Source organism: Sparus aurata, chromosome 1 (assembly GCF_900880675.1).
Source record: "Sparus aurata chromosome 1, fSpaAur1.1, whole genome shotgun sequence".
NCBI lineage: Eukaryota > Metazoa > Chordata > Actinopteri > Spariformes > Sparidae > Sparus > Sparus aurata.
Window position 1 is genome coordinate 34812764 of NC_044187.1, and position 18950 is coordinate 34831713.

Here is an 18950-nt window from a genome sequence, read left to right on the forward strand (position 1 = left end):
AACAGTGATGTTCTTCAGTGGTTTGGGTTTAGATGCTGCAATGATACCAGGACGAGAAAGCATACAGTTTAAACATCTTTACTTTAATGAACACACAAATAACAGTAACTAAAGGTGCATGAACATTAAACAGAGCTACTGTTTGCTAGGTGGGAAGATTTGTCAACTTGCTTCTCTATGGGGCAAACGGGGAACATGCAACGCCAGTTTGCCTCTGGACAGTTAGCATATCTCCTTCAAAGCTAGAACACAGAGCATTACATCAACAAACAACATCATTGTCTTATTACTGGTGCTAAGCGGCTGAGTTTGTTGGCTAGATTAATGAGCAGCCTAATTCTAACTTCAACAGCACACAATCAGAGAGCAGCAATACATTGTTGTTGTATTGTTCTGCCACAAACTGAGTAACAGTAAAACCTACATATAACAATGTGTTAACATTTTAATCACCAACAGTGTGGTATTCTTTTTTTTTCCTTCGTCTGCTTTTGCGATGCATTGTGATAATAGACCAGACGCTGACTATGGTGTGCAGAAGGTGTCTTCGGCCATGGTGAGCGCTTGGGGCAACAGCCCAGCACAACGTTCATTTGACCTTCTGGGCCTTCTGTGCAGACTTAGTAATCTTACCACTGGTCGGGGCTTTCTTTTCCACACCTTTGATCACTCCCACTGCCACGGTCTGACGCATGTCACGCACCGCAAACCTCCCTGACAAGGGATGATGGTAAAACATTTGTTATCTTTGGTTACAAGTTGACTTCAACCTATCATTGAGGTTAAGGTGACAGTTAATGTTTGATTTAATTCAAAATCACCCTGAGTGAATGTCACAAACAAACCACAATGTTAGTTGCAGCTTGACCCACAAACAGAAATAGTTTTGCGTTGCAGTAAACTTACCCAGTGGTGGGTACTCAGAGAAGCTCTCCACACACATGGGCTTGCCGGGGATCATGTCTACGATGGCAGCATCTCCAGACTTAAGGAACTTTGGGTTGTCTTCCAGCTTCTTACCAGAGCGACGGTCAATCTTTTCCTTGAGCTCTGCAAACTTGCATGCAATGTGTGCAGTGTGGCAGTCCAGCACAGGGGCGTAGCCAGCACTGATCTGACCTGGGTGGTTCAGGATAATCACCTGGACGAGAGCAGTTAATTCATGAGCAGAAGCAGAAACCTATTAACATGATGATTTTGAGGTCAGTATCCTGTTCAAAGCTAACTCCTGTATGCAGACCTGAGAGGTGAAGCCGGCTGCCTCCTGTGGTGGGTCACTCCTGCTGTCTCCAGCCACGTTGCCACGGCGAATGTCCTTAACGGACACATTCTTGACGTTAAAGCCCACATTGTCACCAGGCAGCGCCTCAGTCAGGGCCTCGTGGTGCATCTCCACAGACTTGACCTCAGTGGTCACATTGACGGGGGCAAAGGTCACCACCATGCCAGGTTTTAGGATACCTGTCTCTATTCTGCCAACTGGTACAGTCCCAATGCCTGGCAGACAGAAAGATTAGAATGTCACAATGTGTCATATGTAATGGCAACTACATGTAAAACAACTGCATGATGCAAACTAACAATTCGAGCTTCAATGACATGCACGATGATTTCAATAACACGGTGCTCTGAAAGAACAGAAAAACTTCAGGAGAAACAGAACCAATGGGAATTCTTTCCAGACCTCATTCACTTCAGCTGTTTTTGTCACAAGGTGCTCTCATTCCCAAAATACTTTCAAAATATAGTACACTTGATAATTGGAGCACTTAAATCTTTCAAGTTTACAACAAATCGCACTTCTATCACCCTTACAGCCACCCACACCAACACCGCCCTCACCTCCTATCTTGTAGACATCCTGCAGAGGCAGGCGGAGGGGCTTGTCAGTGGGGCGTGTGGGAGGCTGGATGGCATCCAGAGCCTCCAGCAGTGTGGTGCCTGAGGCATTGCCATCTTTGCGGTTGATCTTCCAGCCCTTGAACCAGGACATCTATGGAAAGGAAGGAGAGGTTTGCTGTGCCTGCTTACGGCGAGGTGACTTCAATGATTAGAAATAAAGAGACACACTGTCATTGTTTGGATACAAATCCCATGTCCCCATTATTTACAATGCAGGACACGTTTCAGTTGTTTTCCTGTATTTAATCTGAAAATCACTGCGGGTTGGCCCTCTTTTACAATGATTTTTGTTTGACTTTTTATTTGGTTATTGAGATGCTTTCAGACAGTCACTGCCATATCTGCCTTCTGTATTTTGAGGCGGCAGAGTGCAACTCCTACCAGTCCGACCTGTGCACCACAGGCTGCTGCTAACCACTCAGTATGCTCATATTGGGGATTTCCTTCCTCAAATTGATCGTTGGGGTGTCACACACTGCACAGATTGTAAAAACCCCTGAGACAATGTGAGACAATGTGATTTTGGGATAAATACATAAAATTGATTTGACAGCTAAATAATGCTGGTTGTATCTTAAAATAGAGGAAGTAACTGGCAGTGGTGTTTATCTTCCCAGACACTGAACCTGATGTGGCTCCCACACAGTTTCCCCATGTTGATCCGTCTGTTCCCTGCAGGTGTAGAGATGTGTCATTCAGGGAACTCAAGATAACTGTAAATTCAGCTCCAGTTATGTATTCCATTGCTGTAGTTTCTGTGGTTGACATGGTTACATAGCGAGCTGCAGCTGCAAGTCGAAAAAGTTGAACTAACATAATGTAGCAGCCAAAGAGCTGTATGTGCTTTCATTAGAGTGACAGCAGCCCTCTTACCTTGCTGCTCTTGCTGGCCTCCACACAGCTGTCACTGTGTGTTTTTACACTAACCACCCCGGGGTGGTGGCAACAACCTCTAACTGTACCTTTAGACTATTCAGACTAACTACAGGGCCCAAAATCAGAGGACTGAAATCACAATGAAACTGCACCATTTCATATCTAAATTGATAAAACTCACATTAGGTAGGACTTTTAACACATGTGACTTATGTGAGGACCTACTATCCTTATTCCTTATGTATCTGTAAATGCTGTTACATGTCATTATGCTGTGTATCTGTCCCAGAAGGCTTACATTAGGGCTGGGTTCCAGCATGTTGTCTCCGTTCCAGCCAGAGATGGGCACAAAGGCCACAGTGTCAGGGTTATAGCCAATCTTCTTAATGTAAGTGCTGACTTCCTTCACAATCTCCTCATAACGCTTCTGGCTGTAGTTGGGCTCAGTGGAATCCATTTTGTTGATACCCACGATGAGCTGCTTCACTCCCAACGTGTAGGCAAGCAGGGCATGTTCACGAGTCTGCCCGTTCTTTGAGATGCCAGCTTCAAACTCACCCACACCTGCAGCCACGATCAGCACAGCACAGTCGGCCTAAAGGAGCAGAGTAGGTGTGAAAAAGTCTTTCTTCCTCAAATACTTTTCACCCTATTGTGTTTTTTTTCATTTTCTACTCTTCTGCCCATTCTCCCTATACCTGAGAAGTCCCAGTGATCATGTTCTTGATGAAGTCCCTGTGTCCTGGGGCATCAATGATGGTGACATAGTACTTGCTGGTCTCAAACTTCCAAAGAGAGATGTCGATGGTGATGCCACGCTCACGCTCTGCCTTTAGTTTGTCCAGAACCCAGGCATATTTGAAGGAACCCTTTCCCATCTGGAGGATGTGGAAGGGAAGTGAGATACAAAGACAAATGACTTTTACATTACATTATAGTCCCTTTAGGCGCTTTTGTCTTCAGCTTCTTCAAGCACCACAACTGCAAACTTTTCATGACGTCCCAGATGTAATCCAACTCTCAATGAACTTGCATGAATGTGCACACTGGCACCTTCACTACAACTCTACTTTCCTGTTTTAGTAAGGCTTCCAAGTCCTGACTGGAGAATGGATGCTTATAAAGGCTAATCTCAGTACCGTCAAGTGTATTACATTGACCTCAAAACCACCATATAAGGACTTTCTATAAAAGCTTCATCAGTCAAAATCAGTTAAATTAAGTCTCTAAAATGTTTTGGAAAAATTCAATAAATTACACATAATGGATATTTCTAAAGTAATAACTTACTTTACCTACACATATAATGTATGTATTTATGAGTACTTATATCACTGCATACTAATTAAGTCTATAAATCAAAGTCAACCTTTCAGTGTTTTATTTCTAACCTTCATGTGTGCTCTAGGTCTGAAATAGAATTTGAAAGTAGCTCCACAACTATAAGGTGCAGCTATCTTCGGCTGCAGTGATCAGCTGCTGTTAGCAAGTAGCTCAGTTAGAGGTAAAGCCAACTGGCCCTATTAGCTGACTGGAGTCTCACCGCAGCGCAACCTTGGATGATGGATGGAAGACGCTGCGAGCAACAGGGATTATGCAGAGGAGTGAGAGTGTCAGGCATCAGCAACTTGCAAAAATGGCACGTGAAGTTGGAATATTTTCTTATCTTACATGTGGATTTATTTCTGACCAAACCAGAGGTGATTGCAGAACAACAAAGGAGTAATTTGGTGAGTTTTTATAAAGTCATATCGAGTGTACACGATTGCAATTAAGCTCATCGTAGTTCTGTAAAAGACTGAAACTTTACAGAGGGTGTGAGGTTGAATTTTTTTGTTTAGCAAAATAGAAAAAATTTGTAAAAATGTCCTTTTCTTGATTTTTTTGTACATCATTTTCTTTACTTATTAGACTAAGTAGCAAACTTAGTGCTTACATTCATGTCCCAGCTGAAACCACTATCAGACCATCGCTTCTTGCAGTACAAAGTGGTGTTATGAGACAGGACGGGCCAGGCCATACATATGCTTTTGACATAATGAAACAATGTGTTTCTCCACACTTTGTTGATGATGTTAGTTTATTTTTTGATTGTTTGAAACTAAAACTCCGGTCATAGCTTACACACTGCCCTTTCAACGCGTCCATTATAAATTGTTCCAACATCCATAAATGATCTGATTGATAAACTTAAATAATAAATAGTTCTGTTATGTAGTCATGCTGACCAAAAGTCACCCTGGCAGCTGGTGTTTTTCTCCGTGTCTTGGCTAAAAATGAAGTTAAATCAACTAATTTTCCCAACTGTTTCAGCAGTCCAATAAAAGTCTTCTTTAGTGCAGAACACAGATTTCGCAGAAGACACAGACACATACGTACTTGATACACAAGACATTCACAAGTGAGAAAAAATCATTCATAGTCATACCTCAGCGGCCTCCTTCTCAAACTTCTCGATTGTTCTCTTGTCGATGCCCCCACACTTATAGATGAGGTGGCCGGTGGTGGTTGACTTGCCTGAGTCGACATGTCCTATAACTACAATGTTTATGTGGAGTTTCTCCTTCCCCATGGCAGCTCAGCCTGGAAGAGACTGAGATACCAGCCACCAAGAACAAGCAGGAAATTAGACTATAAGACAGACCAGTGGAGAACCATCACTCCATCACACACACCTGCTAGTATTGGACGTGCAGTTTTTGTTTAGAAAAAATTAAGAGTAACTACCTAACCAGCAATGGATGCTAAAGCTACTGTTGCCAGAGCGCTGCGAGAATACAAACACAGTGCATGACCACAACAAGTCACTTGAAACTCCCATGGTACATCCTGAATACTGACACACTCTAAACCTTAAAATGTGTGGAGAGGGTACTCATTGTTGAAGAGCTTAAGTCCTGTCAAACACGTGACACACTACTGAGCCTGTCTGACCTATGGTTGGTACTGTACACTATCTGCAGTGGCTGAACCACAGGGAGAAAATGCGACAGCCTGCACCTTGAAGTGGTTGAGTTTCTGTCAAATTAAATAAATGTTGCATCGCTGCCTTCACATTCCCTTAATATTGAGTTGTATTATATTATAGAATTTCATACTGAATTCAGTCTATTTCAGGTCCGGTCCTTCTACAGTTGTTGGGCAGGTGCAAGCTGACAGTTAGGCTCAAGATTTCCACTACATTAATTACACATTTGTCGTTTATTCTTGATACCTTGCTTCCTCAAAGGAAACTCAACAATGTCACTTTCAATTATTTGCACTTTCAGAATGTTTCTTTTTTTGATATTTCTTATTCTTTTTGTGGTATTTTTTTAAATATACTTTCATATTTTAAAGGAGAACTTCGGTCGATTTAAACATGCAGCTTCATTGCTCAAGCTACCCTTGACTTGCGAGTACCGAAGACGCGAACAAATTTGGTCCAGCCATTACAGAGCTCCGTGAACGGAGATGTAGCATTGAACACTAACTGCATGGGGTCAGAACTTTACACTGTGTTTTAAGCATCTTAACATGCTCCACATCTCACACCAGAAGTTATGCAACATCAGCAGACACCTTAGCACACAGCACTGTAGCGTGTATGACTCAAAATGAATAAAAAAGTAGTTAAAACAGTGTGTTTGTGCAAGCAGCTACTTACCTGTTTGTTGACATCCGTGTGTTCCGGTAGCTAGACCAAACTAGTCAATCCGTCGAGCGTGCACTTACTCCCTCACTGGCGGAGACGGAAACGTAATCCAGCATTTTCGTGTGTATGTTCATAATGTACATGTCCATGTTACAACCTGTCATGAGCCATGAGCCTTACAATAGCCTGTTAAGCCTGTTAAGTGCACACTCGGTGGATACGCTAGTTTGGTCTAGCTACCGGAAGACGCGGATGTCAACAAACAGGTAAGTAGCTGCTTGCACAAACACACTATTTTAACTACTTTTTTATTCATTTTGAGTCATACACGCTACAGTGCTGTGTGCTAAGGTGTCTGCTGATGTTGCATAACTTCTGGTGTGAGATGTGGAGCATGTTAAGATGCTTAAAACACAGCGTGAAGTTCTGACCCCATGCAGTTAGTGTTCAATGCTACATCTCCGTTCACGGAGCTCTGTAATGGCTGGACCAAATGTGTTCGCGTCTTCGGTACTCGCAAGTCAAGGGTAGCTTGAGCAATGAAGCTGCATGTTTAAATCGACTGAAGTTCTCCTTTAATTCTATGCTGTGCCTCTGAAATGAAATTTCGTTCTGTGTTCACTTGTTGCACACTGAATGACAATTAAGTCTTAGTCAGAGTATTCCCTTTTTACCCCACCTATCGCCATCCATTTAAAATATATTAAAATGTTCTCGAATCATATAGTGATAGTTTACTGGCAAACCATTTTAGCCAGCTCTCATTCCAATCATAGCTGTTTCTGTGTACTTGTTTAATGATAAAATACAAATTTGTTAAAATATGTTACCTTTTCAAGTTCAAGCTATGACCTTAACTGTAGAATATGCACAGGCTTTTAGTTGTGCTGTTTTATAATCTAATTTTGTATAAGTAGGCTGTTTAATTGTCTGACTGATGGACTGTGGACACCCCGGGATGAAAGCATAGCTTCATCAGCTTGCTGTAAAAAATACAAATGTAAAAAATCTGGGTATATTTGTAGGTGTGTTTAAATATGTGTTCTGCAAAATTACATAATGTGCAGCCATTTATTCTTGAGTTTATGACTTGCCTACAATAATTTACCTTAAAAAATGCATTTTTTATGCCTCTGATAGACTCATTAAACATTCTTTTAACACATCTGGTAACTCCAGTGTGTTTCTACAGTTAGCTTTTGAAGTCTGCACAAGAAGTTCCAAATTAAAATTGATTAGCCTGATAGACTCCATTAAGCTACTTCTTCCAGGACTGTACCTACTTCAGTTTACACACTATTCAGCAGCTAATGCTAATTATACCAAGCAACTTGATGACTTTTCACCATTATAAATCTTAATAAACTTTAGCTTATAGCCTGCAGCATCTTTCCAACAACTAGTTAACATTAGCTTAGCCTCACTGTAACCGTTTCGCGCCAATATTTCACATTAACTTAGCTCCTCACTGCAAGTAGGAGGAGAACTCAGACAGGTAACAGAGTACAGGTAGGTAATGTAATATTAAGAAACATTATGTTGACGTTAACATTTCTGTGGCTAACGGGGCTGTGCACTTCATTTTGTTTTATTTTATCAACAGCGAAGCCAAGGCCAACTTTACCATGAAACTGACGTTAAATTGGCACACCGAGTCACTCAGTGAAGACCGTCTCACAAGGGTTTTTCTTAAATAAATAAAATATATATTCATGTTCACCACAAAACCGAAGCTTATCACGAAATATGTTTCGTATAATAAGCTAACCGTCTTCTCCTCAAGCTATCCTTCTTGCTTTTAATGAAGCGTGTCAACTGCTGGATGACAGCTCGGGGAACTGTGGGATCGCTCCAGCGGTCCGCACATGCGCACTCGGCTGAAAACAATGCTGATTTACAACTTTATGTGACTGCGTCAACTAAAGTTACAGCGCACTGCTTGTCACCGGCATTTATTTCAGCCTGGGAGGAAAATAGCCTTTTTTTTTAGACCGTTTACTGCTCTTTGCATACCAGGAGACACCAAAACTCGATGAGCTGTCTGTATCTGTATTTTCATAGAGAACCATCCTTCACAGTAACACAGTATCACACAGCAGCCCTTACACCTGCTTACCTCATGTTTACAACTCATCATGTCAGCTCTGACATCACAGCATGAAGTTCAAAACAAAACAAAAAAAACGACTGCTCCATCCCACATGACGCTAAACCCCCTTTAGGTCACGCAAATCTCCTAATAAAAGAAGTTTGCGTGTGATACAAATGTCAGTTAAAGACATTTATGTTAGACACTGCCGCAATAGACGCGCAGGGGACCACCACACCGCAGAGCCGAGGGCGTTCTAATTACTGCCTGCATGTGTCGGCATCCACCCTGCAGATGAACACGCAGCACTGTTTGTTGCACATTTAATCTACCTTTAAGAGTCCCGCATGACTGTCAGCTGGAACATTTGTCCGCTGAAACTGCGCCATACAGGCCTACTACCAGCGCACAGCCAGCCGCGCAGCCAACCACACACCCCTCTGCACTTTCCTGGCGCTGCTCCCCTTCAGTCAGATCACCGTGACATCACAGCCACACAGCATCCAAACTCTTCATTTCGAGACTTAGTCTAATGCACTTACATAATAGTTATTACAAGCGTTCCTGGAATCACCAGCCCCCTTTTTTGCAACATCACTTCTCCGGGATGTTGACAAGATGCATGTTAGTTGTTGTGTTTCACTGGAAAATGTCTTTTTTTTCCTACCTTTGCTTCCTGCTCTGAGGTGCGTTCACTGGTTTCACAGCGATGACACGGGAGATGCTGCCTGCTGAGCTGCACTTGCACACACACACACGCACGCACACACACATCCAGAGCTCTGCTGTCAGCCGGCGTCAAACGCGTCACTCGCTGACGTTACGATGCTTGGCCACTAGATGGCGCGCTGCTATAAGAGAAACACTGTAAACCAGCGTCAGACAACAGTGAACACAGTGGGAGCAGTTTACTGTGAGGTCACACACATTACATCTTATTTCATTTCCTGCACCACATTCAGAGGTTTAAAGTTCATAAGAACAATACTGTAGGTAGGCCAAGGTTTATGTGTAGATACACTTCAGCCATTAACCATTCTCGCTTTTTTGATTACCTTGCCTTCAAATGCTGTCCGCTAAAAAGTTTACAAGCAAGTCACTGAACACATTGAATACATCTTAGAAATTAATAACGGCCATGATGATTCAGGTGCTGAGTCTGTTGTGACACTGAAATATAAGACAGTAAAGGCAGCGGACATGAAGTCCTCTGGGATTAAGGCTGACAGTGAGTTACATTTCATTTGCAGTCAGAATTCGACAAGTTAATTTTAGACTGGACAGGAAAAACTTATATATAGTAGCCTATTCTGATGCTTCATAATTCATGGGTTGCATGCTGTGCCCTGGATGCAGATTTGAGGCATGAATAACTGCTGTCATCTTTTTATTATACTGGTCATGGTCCATATCAGTATTCACTCTATTGTATGTAAGCACTGTGATTCCTGAGTCTTCCAGATGTTTGCCCATCAGATGCAGCTCTGCCAGATGTGAGGGGTTTGACGTCAGGGCAGCGACCAGGAGGACTGGAGAGTGGCGTTCACTTCAGCATCAGCTGACAGAAAAACATCAATCCTCATTAAAACGTCGCGTGATCTCCTCACTCCGCTAGTTTTGCTGGGAAAAAAGGTTAATGTCGCAAATCCAGCTTCATCAAGGTAAACGCTTCTCTCCACTCTTCACTTTTTTCCTCACTGAACACTGACATTGTCAAAAAGGCACATCGTGAACAGGTTCATAGATACTCACATAAGTTTAACTGAGCGTGAGTAGCAAACAGACAAATACAAATGTCTACAACCTGAAGTGATGAGATAAGAATGACAAATGAAACATTCGAAAAACAGAAATATGGAAATAAATAAATACAAAAAAAAGGAGGTCACATGAAAAACAGAAAACACAGCTGGTCACCAGGAATTAGAGCACATGAATATCTCTACAGATGTTGGGCTTTTTTTTTTCATTTTGCTTACGTTCATCGTTCTTTTATCATCTCAGTTATAAAAGCAATACATAAGGGAGAGGTCTTAAGAAAATGACATGTGAATAAAATACTTTGCCAAGATAATCAAGTTATTATGTCCAAATTCCTTCCTTGTTCTCCGTTTGAAGACCAGATGTTTTCATATGCTAGGATGGGAATATTTTGGTCATTATAAGTTATCCAATACTGAAAAACATCCCAAAAGGTCCTAGTTAAACTGAGAAGAACAGATGTTCTGTGTCTGGACTACAGAATGTACAGACAGTCATATCTAAATGAAATCATTGATGTAAGAGGTCATTACATGGGTAGACTTTATTCACCACTTTAATGGATTTCTTTTAAAATAGAGGTTGCTAGTTCTTATTTCTTTTATAGCATTGTTGGTAAATTCTTGGAGAATGTGAAAGGCTCTTGTGGAAAACCACAGACTAGGTTAGCAGGTCTTTTGTCAAAGGAATCATTGCTTGTGAGACTGCCTCAACGACTGCTTCATACCGTCTGTTGGTACACACCAGATTGTGTTTCCCAATGAAAGCATCTTGTGTTTAAAAAATGATATGATAAAAGTATTACTGACCACATGCCTTTCTCCATCCATTCCTTGTAAAAGAATGATTTTCTTTTAATTAAGATGTTTCTCTTGTCCCATATTGGGACCGTGTGTGGAGTAAAGTCATGTCGTATATGAGTTTCCAATAATGGAAAACTCGTTGATGAAAAGCTGATAGGTCAAGATTCCTGAATATTTTGGACAGAAAATCACCTTTCCTGATAAAGTTTTGTGACCATTTTAACTTGATGGTACCATTCATTGGATCAAAGTCAATAGTGTTTACACCCTCTTCCTTCAGCAGGTTTCACTCTACCTCTTTTCCTTATATAATGATGCTTATTTTTCCATATAAAGTTATCTTGATCAATCTCCTTGTTTGATATGTCGGGTATATCCAATGAATAGGCTGGATAACTCCAGATAAACTTGACATTTTATAGTTAACAATAGAATTGTTCTATTGTTCTGTATCTTACTTCAGTCATTATTGGGATATTATACACATTAGTCGAAGGATGGACATGAACAGCCAATATATTTCACTTCTTCTTCATATTCAAGTTTAAACCAGATGCTTTGGAAAACAAAAGAGATCTCTTTTAGTGCTTATAGAATTTGTGCTTTGCTCTTTAAAAGTTTTAAAGTGGTGTCATCTGCAGGTTGACTTACCACCAATGAACTTTCCCTGACATTTAATGGTTGGATGTTTTGACTGTCTTTTGAAAGGATTGCTAATAACTCAGTCACGATAATACATAATAAAGGCGAGGTTGACCAACCCCGGTGAATACCTCTTTTTATGTCAGTGCACTTTGATGTTCTGAATGGCAAGGAAACTGAATTTATATAACAATTTAATAATGTTCATACATTTTTCTCCAAAACCAAACCGATCCAATGTTATTATGATAACTGTTTGACCATGTAGAAGGCCTTGTAAAAGTCTAAATCAGAATGACTCAATCATCTCGTGCCTAAAACCCATCAAGTCTAACACCAATCTTATGTTATTGTTGTGTATAGATTTGTCTCTAAGAAAACTGGACTGGGTGTCCCTTATAATATCTGTCAAACCATCTCTTAACCTGCGATCACACAAATAATTTATAGTATATAGTGTATAATAAGTATTTTATAACGTAATAGTGCAAAGATTGTCGATATATCTCTAATGTTTACTCTGTTTAGGAATTAAAAGATTTTGTAAAAACTGGATGTCAAACCGTCTTGTCCTGGTGCCTTTCCTATCGCCATTCTTTTAACCGCTTCATCTAATGCTGTCATTTAGATCTTAGATTCACAAACCTCTTTAAAGGCTCAATCTATTTTAGGGATGTGTGAATTTATACTGTACTACTCAGAAGGTAACTGAATCATTATTGGAACATTCAGAGGAGTAGAAGCAGTAGAGTACGGTGTAATTACAACAGCCACGTATTGCTAACCATAAATCTATTCTGGATTTATAACTACCGTTTGGTTTGATTCGTGAAAATTGACCGACATCCGGATTTCTGTCCCTGTAAATATTTATTCAACTTAAGAAAAAGTTAAACAGATGTAGCTGACAAGGCAGGAAGTTGGGTCATGTCGGGTGTGCCCATACTCCCCTTGACTTCTTGAACATTACTCCTCTTTGTCAGCTCGTTTTAACACCATTGTTCACCATCAGGCCTATGTTGTTGTTCAGGTGAATCTCCCGACGGTTAGCCAAAGTCAGACCTCTAAATGTATCAGTACTCTTATTCTCTTCGTGAATGGAGATTATTCCAACAAGATGCGAGTGTGAGAGTAATGCTGGGGTTACCAGCATCTGATGAGGTGCTTTGGACAAGCTGACAGGACTTACTTCTCCGGAGGACCCCGAGTTCTGTCAGCAGGTCATCAAAGCATTCCTTAAATCCAGATCTCCGTCATCGAATGGAAAAATCTCATCTCCTCCCAAATCTACTGGAAATGTCAGAAAACCTCCTGGTGATTTGCATCGCCTCATACCTGTGTGTGTGTGTGTGTGTGTGTGTGTGCATGTTATACTATTTTATTCTTAATAAATTAATTCAACCTACATGATCATTTACCGTATTATTTAGGTATTTGATCAGCTGCTTTTACCCACAGACCTGTTTGTCATCATCATCTGAAGTGCTCTTGGGCTGATGGATACTCCACACAATCCTTCTTTGTTGTGCATCTTGTTTGCTTTAAAATGTCAGCGTCAAAATCATGTTGACGTTAGTGTCTTGTAATAGGGTGAATGGTGTCTCTGCCTCAGTCACTCCGCCCCCCCCCCCCCATCACTTGTTCCTGCACTATGTGACTTCAGTGAGAGGGCAGGATCACAGTGGTACATACATGTTTATTGAATGGTGTACAGTACATATTGTTGATGATGTGAAGCACCTTGGTGTTAAATGTCTAGCTTTGTAGGTAATTGGAGTAATGTTGTAGTTTTTATTTTACACTTGCCAAGGACACAAAAATAATTTTAGAAAGGTGCATAAATGAAACTAACATTACTCCACAAATATTCCAATGCCACCTTATGCTTGTAATAGGTTTAATTAGAGCTGGTTACAGTAATAGCTCACCTAGTTCAGTGTGTGTCCCGTGTACTGGGTCCTCAGCAGTGGCCCGGGTTTGATTTGGACCTCGCTGCATGTCTCTTTATCTCTCTCTCCACTTTCCTGTCTAAATAAAGGCGTAAAAAGCCGTCCCCCCCAAAATACAAGTTTCATTTCTACCGTATATGTACACAGTTTGTGCATAGAGGTGTGTTAATGGTGCATTTCATAGACGACTGATGACATCTTGGAAATCCTCCTCTGTTCCTGTGCAGTCAGCATAATGCTGTGCCACGAAGAAGTCCGATCTCACACCCAGGAACTGACACTTCCTCTCCTAATTAATGAAGCAACACTACACAAAAAGATATCATGTTGGAGTCAGCATGTAGCGTCATTTGGAGACATATTTTTTTTCTTTTCCATCATCAGCACTGAGCTTTCCATAACAAACAGTAGAAACAGCGTTGTTTCAAATTGACTTTTAAAAATTAACTGGCATGAATCCGAGTCCACTATTGAGTCCAGTACAGAAATATTAAATCAGAGTACACATCTTTGTCACTTTAGCTATGGATAAGGAAACATTTGCATATAAAAATATTTCTACACAGACGTACGAGCTACAATTGACCAGCAATTGCAGAAAATAAACACAAGAGCAATAAAAAAAAAACAATCATAACTCTTACAATAGTTCATTTGACTTATTAAATCGTTGTTGTAGCATGAAGTTTTTATCTGTGTTATTTTGATGAAAGCTGACTGATCACTGGATGCCAGCTGAAAGCTTTCAGTAGCATACAGCATGTTCAATTCATATGAAGGCACTTGGAATAACAGCAGTTAAGGCAGATGTTAGTTAGAAAGCAATGTTAAAACGAAGGACCTCTGCTTTAAGGATGTTACACGTTTCCAACAAGAACTTTTCACATCCATACAACGAAATCCTGCAAACCAGCCTCTATACATGATGACTATCTCTGCTCAGCTCAGCTCGGCCAAAAGGACTCTAAATGTTTGAACTATACGTAAACTAAACTAATCTAGCATCAACAAATCATAATTCGTTTCCCTTTTTGACCCAAATCTGAACCACAGTCTTTAAGCGCATGAGAGCAACACTGACACTTCCCAGAGCCCATCCTACCCCACGGTGGTTCCTCATCTCATTATCGACATCTTCATGCCCAGATACAGCTTTGCTTCTATCCTGACTGAGACATCCTCAAACCTATCTGCAGAAACAAACATATACAAGAACACCACAAACATTACTGTAGATTCAGGATCAAGTGCAGGAAGCCGTTACATCCTCCCCCACTATTCAACTTGAAGACAGTTTCCGTTGTGCGCGACAGCAGGGACGCAGAGGTTAAGGTTGGGCACCTTCTTGTAGAGAAAGTGAAAGGTCTGTGTACAGGGCCGGCTGTGGAGCTCGGCCTTAATTAGTTGAGGGTGAGTGTCCGGGGCCAGCTGCTGACTGGTGTCCTCAGTCACCAGGAACAGTGCGTAGTTCTCAGGGTTGGGGAGCTTGAACCTGTAAGCGCAGAGTGAGCAGACCTCCTCTGTGGTTGTGTACGGGTGGACGAACAGGGTTTTGGCCGTGCAGCCTGACTCTGCTTCCTGCAGGGCAACACGGAGATAATTCTACGGAGAGAAAACAAAGAGTCACGGGTTAACACTCGACAGGACAAACAGAAATCTGTATTACTGACGAGTCACGCTGCAAGGCAGAAAGAAAACACAAACAGCTTTCAGCCATAGTGAGAAACCACGTGCAGTTGTTACATGCTCCACTAGTGGGCACTATCTACCAAAACTATAAAACCACAGAGCCAGATCCATATGCTGGGATGTTAGTAGAAATTGGAGATAGATTCTCTTCCACCAATGAGTGTCAAAGCACTGTGCATGCACCTTTCCAATGCTGAAGTTTAGATGTATTTGGAATTGGTACAACTTAGACTCACTGCCTTGACGTTCAAGGTGGGCTCAGGTCAGGCGTGATACCTGGAAGTCGTCCACAGACGGCACTGAACGCTGAGTGGTACGCCGGCGGTGCCACTGGTGCAGAGTGTTCCGGGCCTCGGAGCTCAGAACCCGGGCGGCCTGCTCCTCCTGGAAGTTCTTGATGAGGGCCATGGCTCCATATGCGCTGGTCAGGTAGTAGCCTCCTAGGGGACGGATGGAGGAAAATTAAACAGAACTGTTGGTGCAAGTTATCTAGAAATGACACCAGCTGACACTACGTAGACTCGCGTAAGTTAGTCAGAACAGGAATTGGTGTTTTTTTTTCCAAGGAAACACTTATTGTAGAACTTCAATGAGCTTACGTGCCAGACAGGTTGACGCTGATGGGAAAATATTTCATTCTGGGAGGTTCCCACCTCCTTCCTCCTCTGAACATTCAGGACCATTCAAGTCAAACACCGACTGGAATTTCTTATCACTGACGTAAGGACTTTCCTTCCTACGTCTACATTTCTCAAGTACTCTCACTGACCCTTCTTGGTGCAAATGACTTCATCTCCCGCTAGAAAAACTCTCAAGCATTTATTCCATCAGCAGATTAAAGAAATGTCTTCTTAGTGTTTCATCATTCTGCAGTAGTAACAGTCAAGTCTTTAATCCAGGCTAGAATGCACTGATTAGGAATAAAAAAGGGGGTTAGGGTTACATTGGACACTAATCAGCATTAGGCTGAATAATGATGGATGTAACGTCTGTGATGTACCTATGTAGTCACAGGGTAGTCTGTGTGCAAGTCCTCAGTCAAATCTTTAAATAAATGGGAGGGAATGCAAACTGCTCTTCTCATGTTCACCAGACCTGAAGCATGAAAGCATGAAAATATCCTAAACTAAACTTTCTGTCTTGAACTTTCAAAACTTCATAAGACAACACGTCAATCTGTTGACACAACAGTGATATATTACCGCCTTGTAAAACTGCCATGCACCTTTCTGAAATTATTGTTGTGTCCTTGGGAAGTGTAAAATAAAAAACAAAAAACACAACATTACTCCAATTACCCACAAAGCTGGACATTTAACAACAAATACAGACATGGAGCGACTTCCATTTGAAGACGTCTTTGTGTCGGATTGACAAATAAAAGTCCAACATTCACTCTCCTGTCAACTCTGCTGGGTTTCCACCAACTCCTGAGGGAAAACATCTGACCCTTTAGCAGCTAAATGACAACTATGTTCACCAGCTAGTTGCCAATGTCGTCTCTCTGTTGCTTGGTGCTGGGCAGGTAGTGTTTGTGTCATAAAACCAATACATTTAAAGACTTGCAGAGCTGAGAGGAATTGTAGAGTTTGAGAGACAATAATCTGTGGAATCGTCACAACAAGCAGGGCCTTTTGGACATTACTCATAATGATTCGACCCATTGTTTGGATGAAAATATTGATCTTGATCACAACAACAACTTAATGCTACAAATGGGATTAAGAAGATTGAAATAAATCCTCACAAGGCGACGACTTCTTATCATATCTGACATTATATAAATGGAAGTGAAGGTAAATGTCCTCTCATCTCAGGTGTTTATCCTCTACACTAACATGAGCTACACAGGCAAAGGGTCCAGGTTGAATTTCCTCATGGGGATGACAAAGAAGATATCCATCTGCATGTCTTACTGCTTTAGAGATTTTAGAAGTTTGATTTTTTTTTTTTCCTTTAGGCTGTTAAATTCTGCTCACTATATATAGCCAGGGGATCATGGATCAAACCGACAGGACCTACCCTCTCCCTGCAGCAGAGACGGGTCCAGCAGCTCCATCATGTACTGGATCTCCGTGTCCAGCTGAGGCATGTCACACTGAGCCACAACATAAGTCAGCATGGGCAGGAAGTCGTCGGCACCATACATCCTGCCTGGAAGGAAGCAGACGGAGCAGAGAGGATGGTAGGTGTTCTGGTCACACAGATTAGACAGAGGGAGCAGACATGACTGTACGCTGAAACTGCAGCCCTTTTCACACAGAGACCCCGCAGTACCGCCGCAACGAAGGCTCGCCTTTACACCGCCTTTTTGTCCACACGGATCAAAGCTGCTCCATCGTGTCATTTCATACAGCGCTGGCAATGCTGAACCAAAAGAGGAGTGACGGTACACATCATAAAGTCGAGATCTGTGTGGTGTTTTTCAACATGTTTCCAGCCGGTCTCCACCTGTTCATCTAAACATGTATCTGTCGAAGTGTTGTAACTGAGATCCTGACCCACTTTACGTCATTTATAAATATCAGACCATGTCTGGCTCTCACTCACGGATAGAGATGCTGTTTTCCAGGGTGAAGTTCACTGAAGGCTTGATTGGGAAGACTGACCGCGATGGTGGCTTCATTAAATTTGGTGATTTTTATTTTATATAAGTTGACTGTTACCTTCCACTTTTGTGTTGTTGTAGTTACTAAGATGTGGTGATTAAAAGAAAATCGCCATCAGTGACCTGCAGGAGCCACCTGGCTCTCACTGCCGGGGACGGACGCTGTGTTTTTGGGCAGCAATGTGCTGAGAAGTCAGTAGGACAGACAGGATGAGTGATTTTTCTAATCTATTTCTTCTAATCTAAGTTGCCGATGACACTACCTGCTACTATATTACTGCTGTTTGTTCCTGTAACGTTGCTTTGTGGGTTGACGTGTGGGACATTTCTCTGTTATTTGATGAGTGAAGGATCTGTTTAGTTGTCAGGCGTGGACGCCATCAGACCGACACACCCCTGCCCCATGCTCTCTGATTACCCTTTCACACAGACGCCGTCTGGCCTCTGTTGCAGCTCTGTTACTACATCCGCTGGCAGATCAGAGGAGACAGTGTGGCAGAAAGAAACTGTCCCCCCTGGTTCCGCCTCTTTCGCACAGATGGCGAGGCGGAATATCGCGCAAGATCCTTGCCTTGAAAAGGCAGTGTGAAAGGGGCTCACAGCTACCTTACTTGTTAAATTAGTTTTAGCCACAGATTTTCTGTTAATATATGCAAGGTAGGAAACAATTTTATCCAAGACTTATTCAGACAGTACCTGAGTTATCCTGCATGATGGTATAGATGAGTTTACACACGCGCAGCAGCACTGACACCTTTTTCTCGGGGGAGTACATCTTCCTCATGTTTAGGAACTTGTGGCAGATCTTCTCAATGTCCACGGGGTCGGGGGGCACAGCTCCGTCCACCCCGAGCTCCTGGGGCTTCTTGGCCTTAGCCAGGGCCAAGTTCTCCCTCAGCTGCTGCCAAGCTCCGCTGCTCACCTGCAGACAGCAACAGACTGAGTTAAAGGTCAGGTTGATTTACCCACCAGCCCAGGTAGGATCATTTAAGAGATT

The 18950-nt window shown here is 42.0% G+C and overlaps 2 protein-coding genes across 6 annotated transcripts in view; both read right to left on the reverse strand.

Annotated features, from left to right (window-relative positions):
- Positions 1–62: 62 nt before the first annotated feature.
- On the reverse strand, positions 63–9297 carry LOC115585110 (elongation factor 1-alpha 1). Of its 4 annotated transcripts, none has more exons than XM_030423227.1 (8): positions 9169–9297; positions 5207–5371; positions 3477–3656; positions 3077–3373; positions 1843–1993; positions 1241–1497; positions 907–1141; positions 63–714 (listed from the first exon to the last, which is right to left on the reverse strand). In XM_030423227.1, the coding sequence occupies exons 2-8, from the start codon at positions 5348–5350 to the stop codon at positions 590–592; spliced, it is 1389 nt and encodes a 462-aa protein (XP_030279087.1). In that variant the 5' UTR covers positions 5351–5371; positions 9169–9297; the 3' UTR covers positions 63–589. The 4 variants fall into 4 exon arrangements, with proteins under 4 accessions (XP_030279087.1, XP_030279096.1, XP_030279105.1 ...); XM_030423236.1 differs by having other exon boundaries at positions 9044–9181; XM_030423245.1 differs by lacking the exon at positions 9169–9297 and adding an exon at positions 8181–8284.
- Positions 9298–13383: 4086 nt separating this feature from the next.
- LOC115587084 (ras and Rab interactor 2) overlaps positions 13384–18950 on the reverse strand; it is a 42858-nt gene continuing 37291 nt past the window's right edge. The window contains exons 10-13 of one of the 2 annotated variants that reach the window (XM_030426705.1): positions 18650–18875; positions 17368–17499; positions 15622–15785; positions 13384–15258 (exon numbers count right to left, since the gene is read on the reverse strand). In XM_030426705.1, coding sequence (XP_030282565.1) covers positions 14932–15258; positions 15622–15785; positions 17368–17499; positions 18650–18875 — 849 coding nt within the window. In that variant the 3' untranslated portion in view covers positions 13384–14931. Of the gene's footprint in view, positions 15259–15581; positions 15786–17367; positions 17500–18649; positions 18876–18950 lie in introns of both variants that reach the window. The other variant, XM_030426715.1, reaches the window with a different exon arrangement.

What these genes read in the sequence shown, in the direction of transcription:
- LOC115585110 (XM_030423227.1), bottom strand. Translation starts at nt 5,350, where the DNA reads ATGGGGAAGGAGAAACTCCACATAAACATTGTAGTTATAGGACATGTC. An exon ending in TGATCACTGGGACTTCTCAG is followed by an intron (nt 3,374 to 3,476) that starts GTATAGGGAGAA and finishes CTGCTCCTTTAG; the next exon opens with GCCGACTGTGCTGTGCTGAT. An exon ending in GGATGTCTACAAGATAGGAG is followed by an intron (nt 1,498 to 1,842) that starts GTGAGGGCGGTG and finishes TCTGTCTGCCAG; the next exon opens with GCATTGGGACTGTACCAGTT.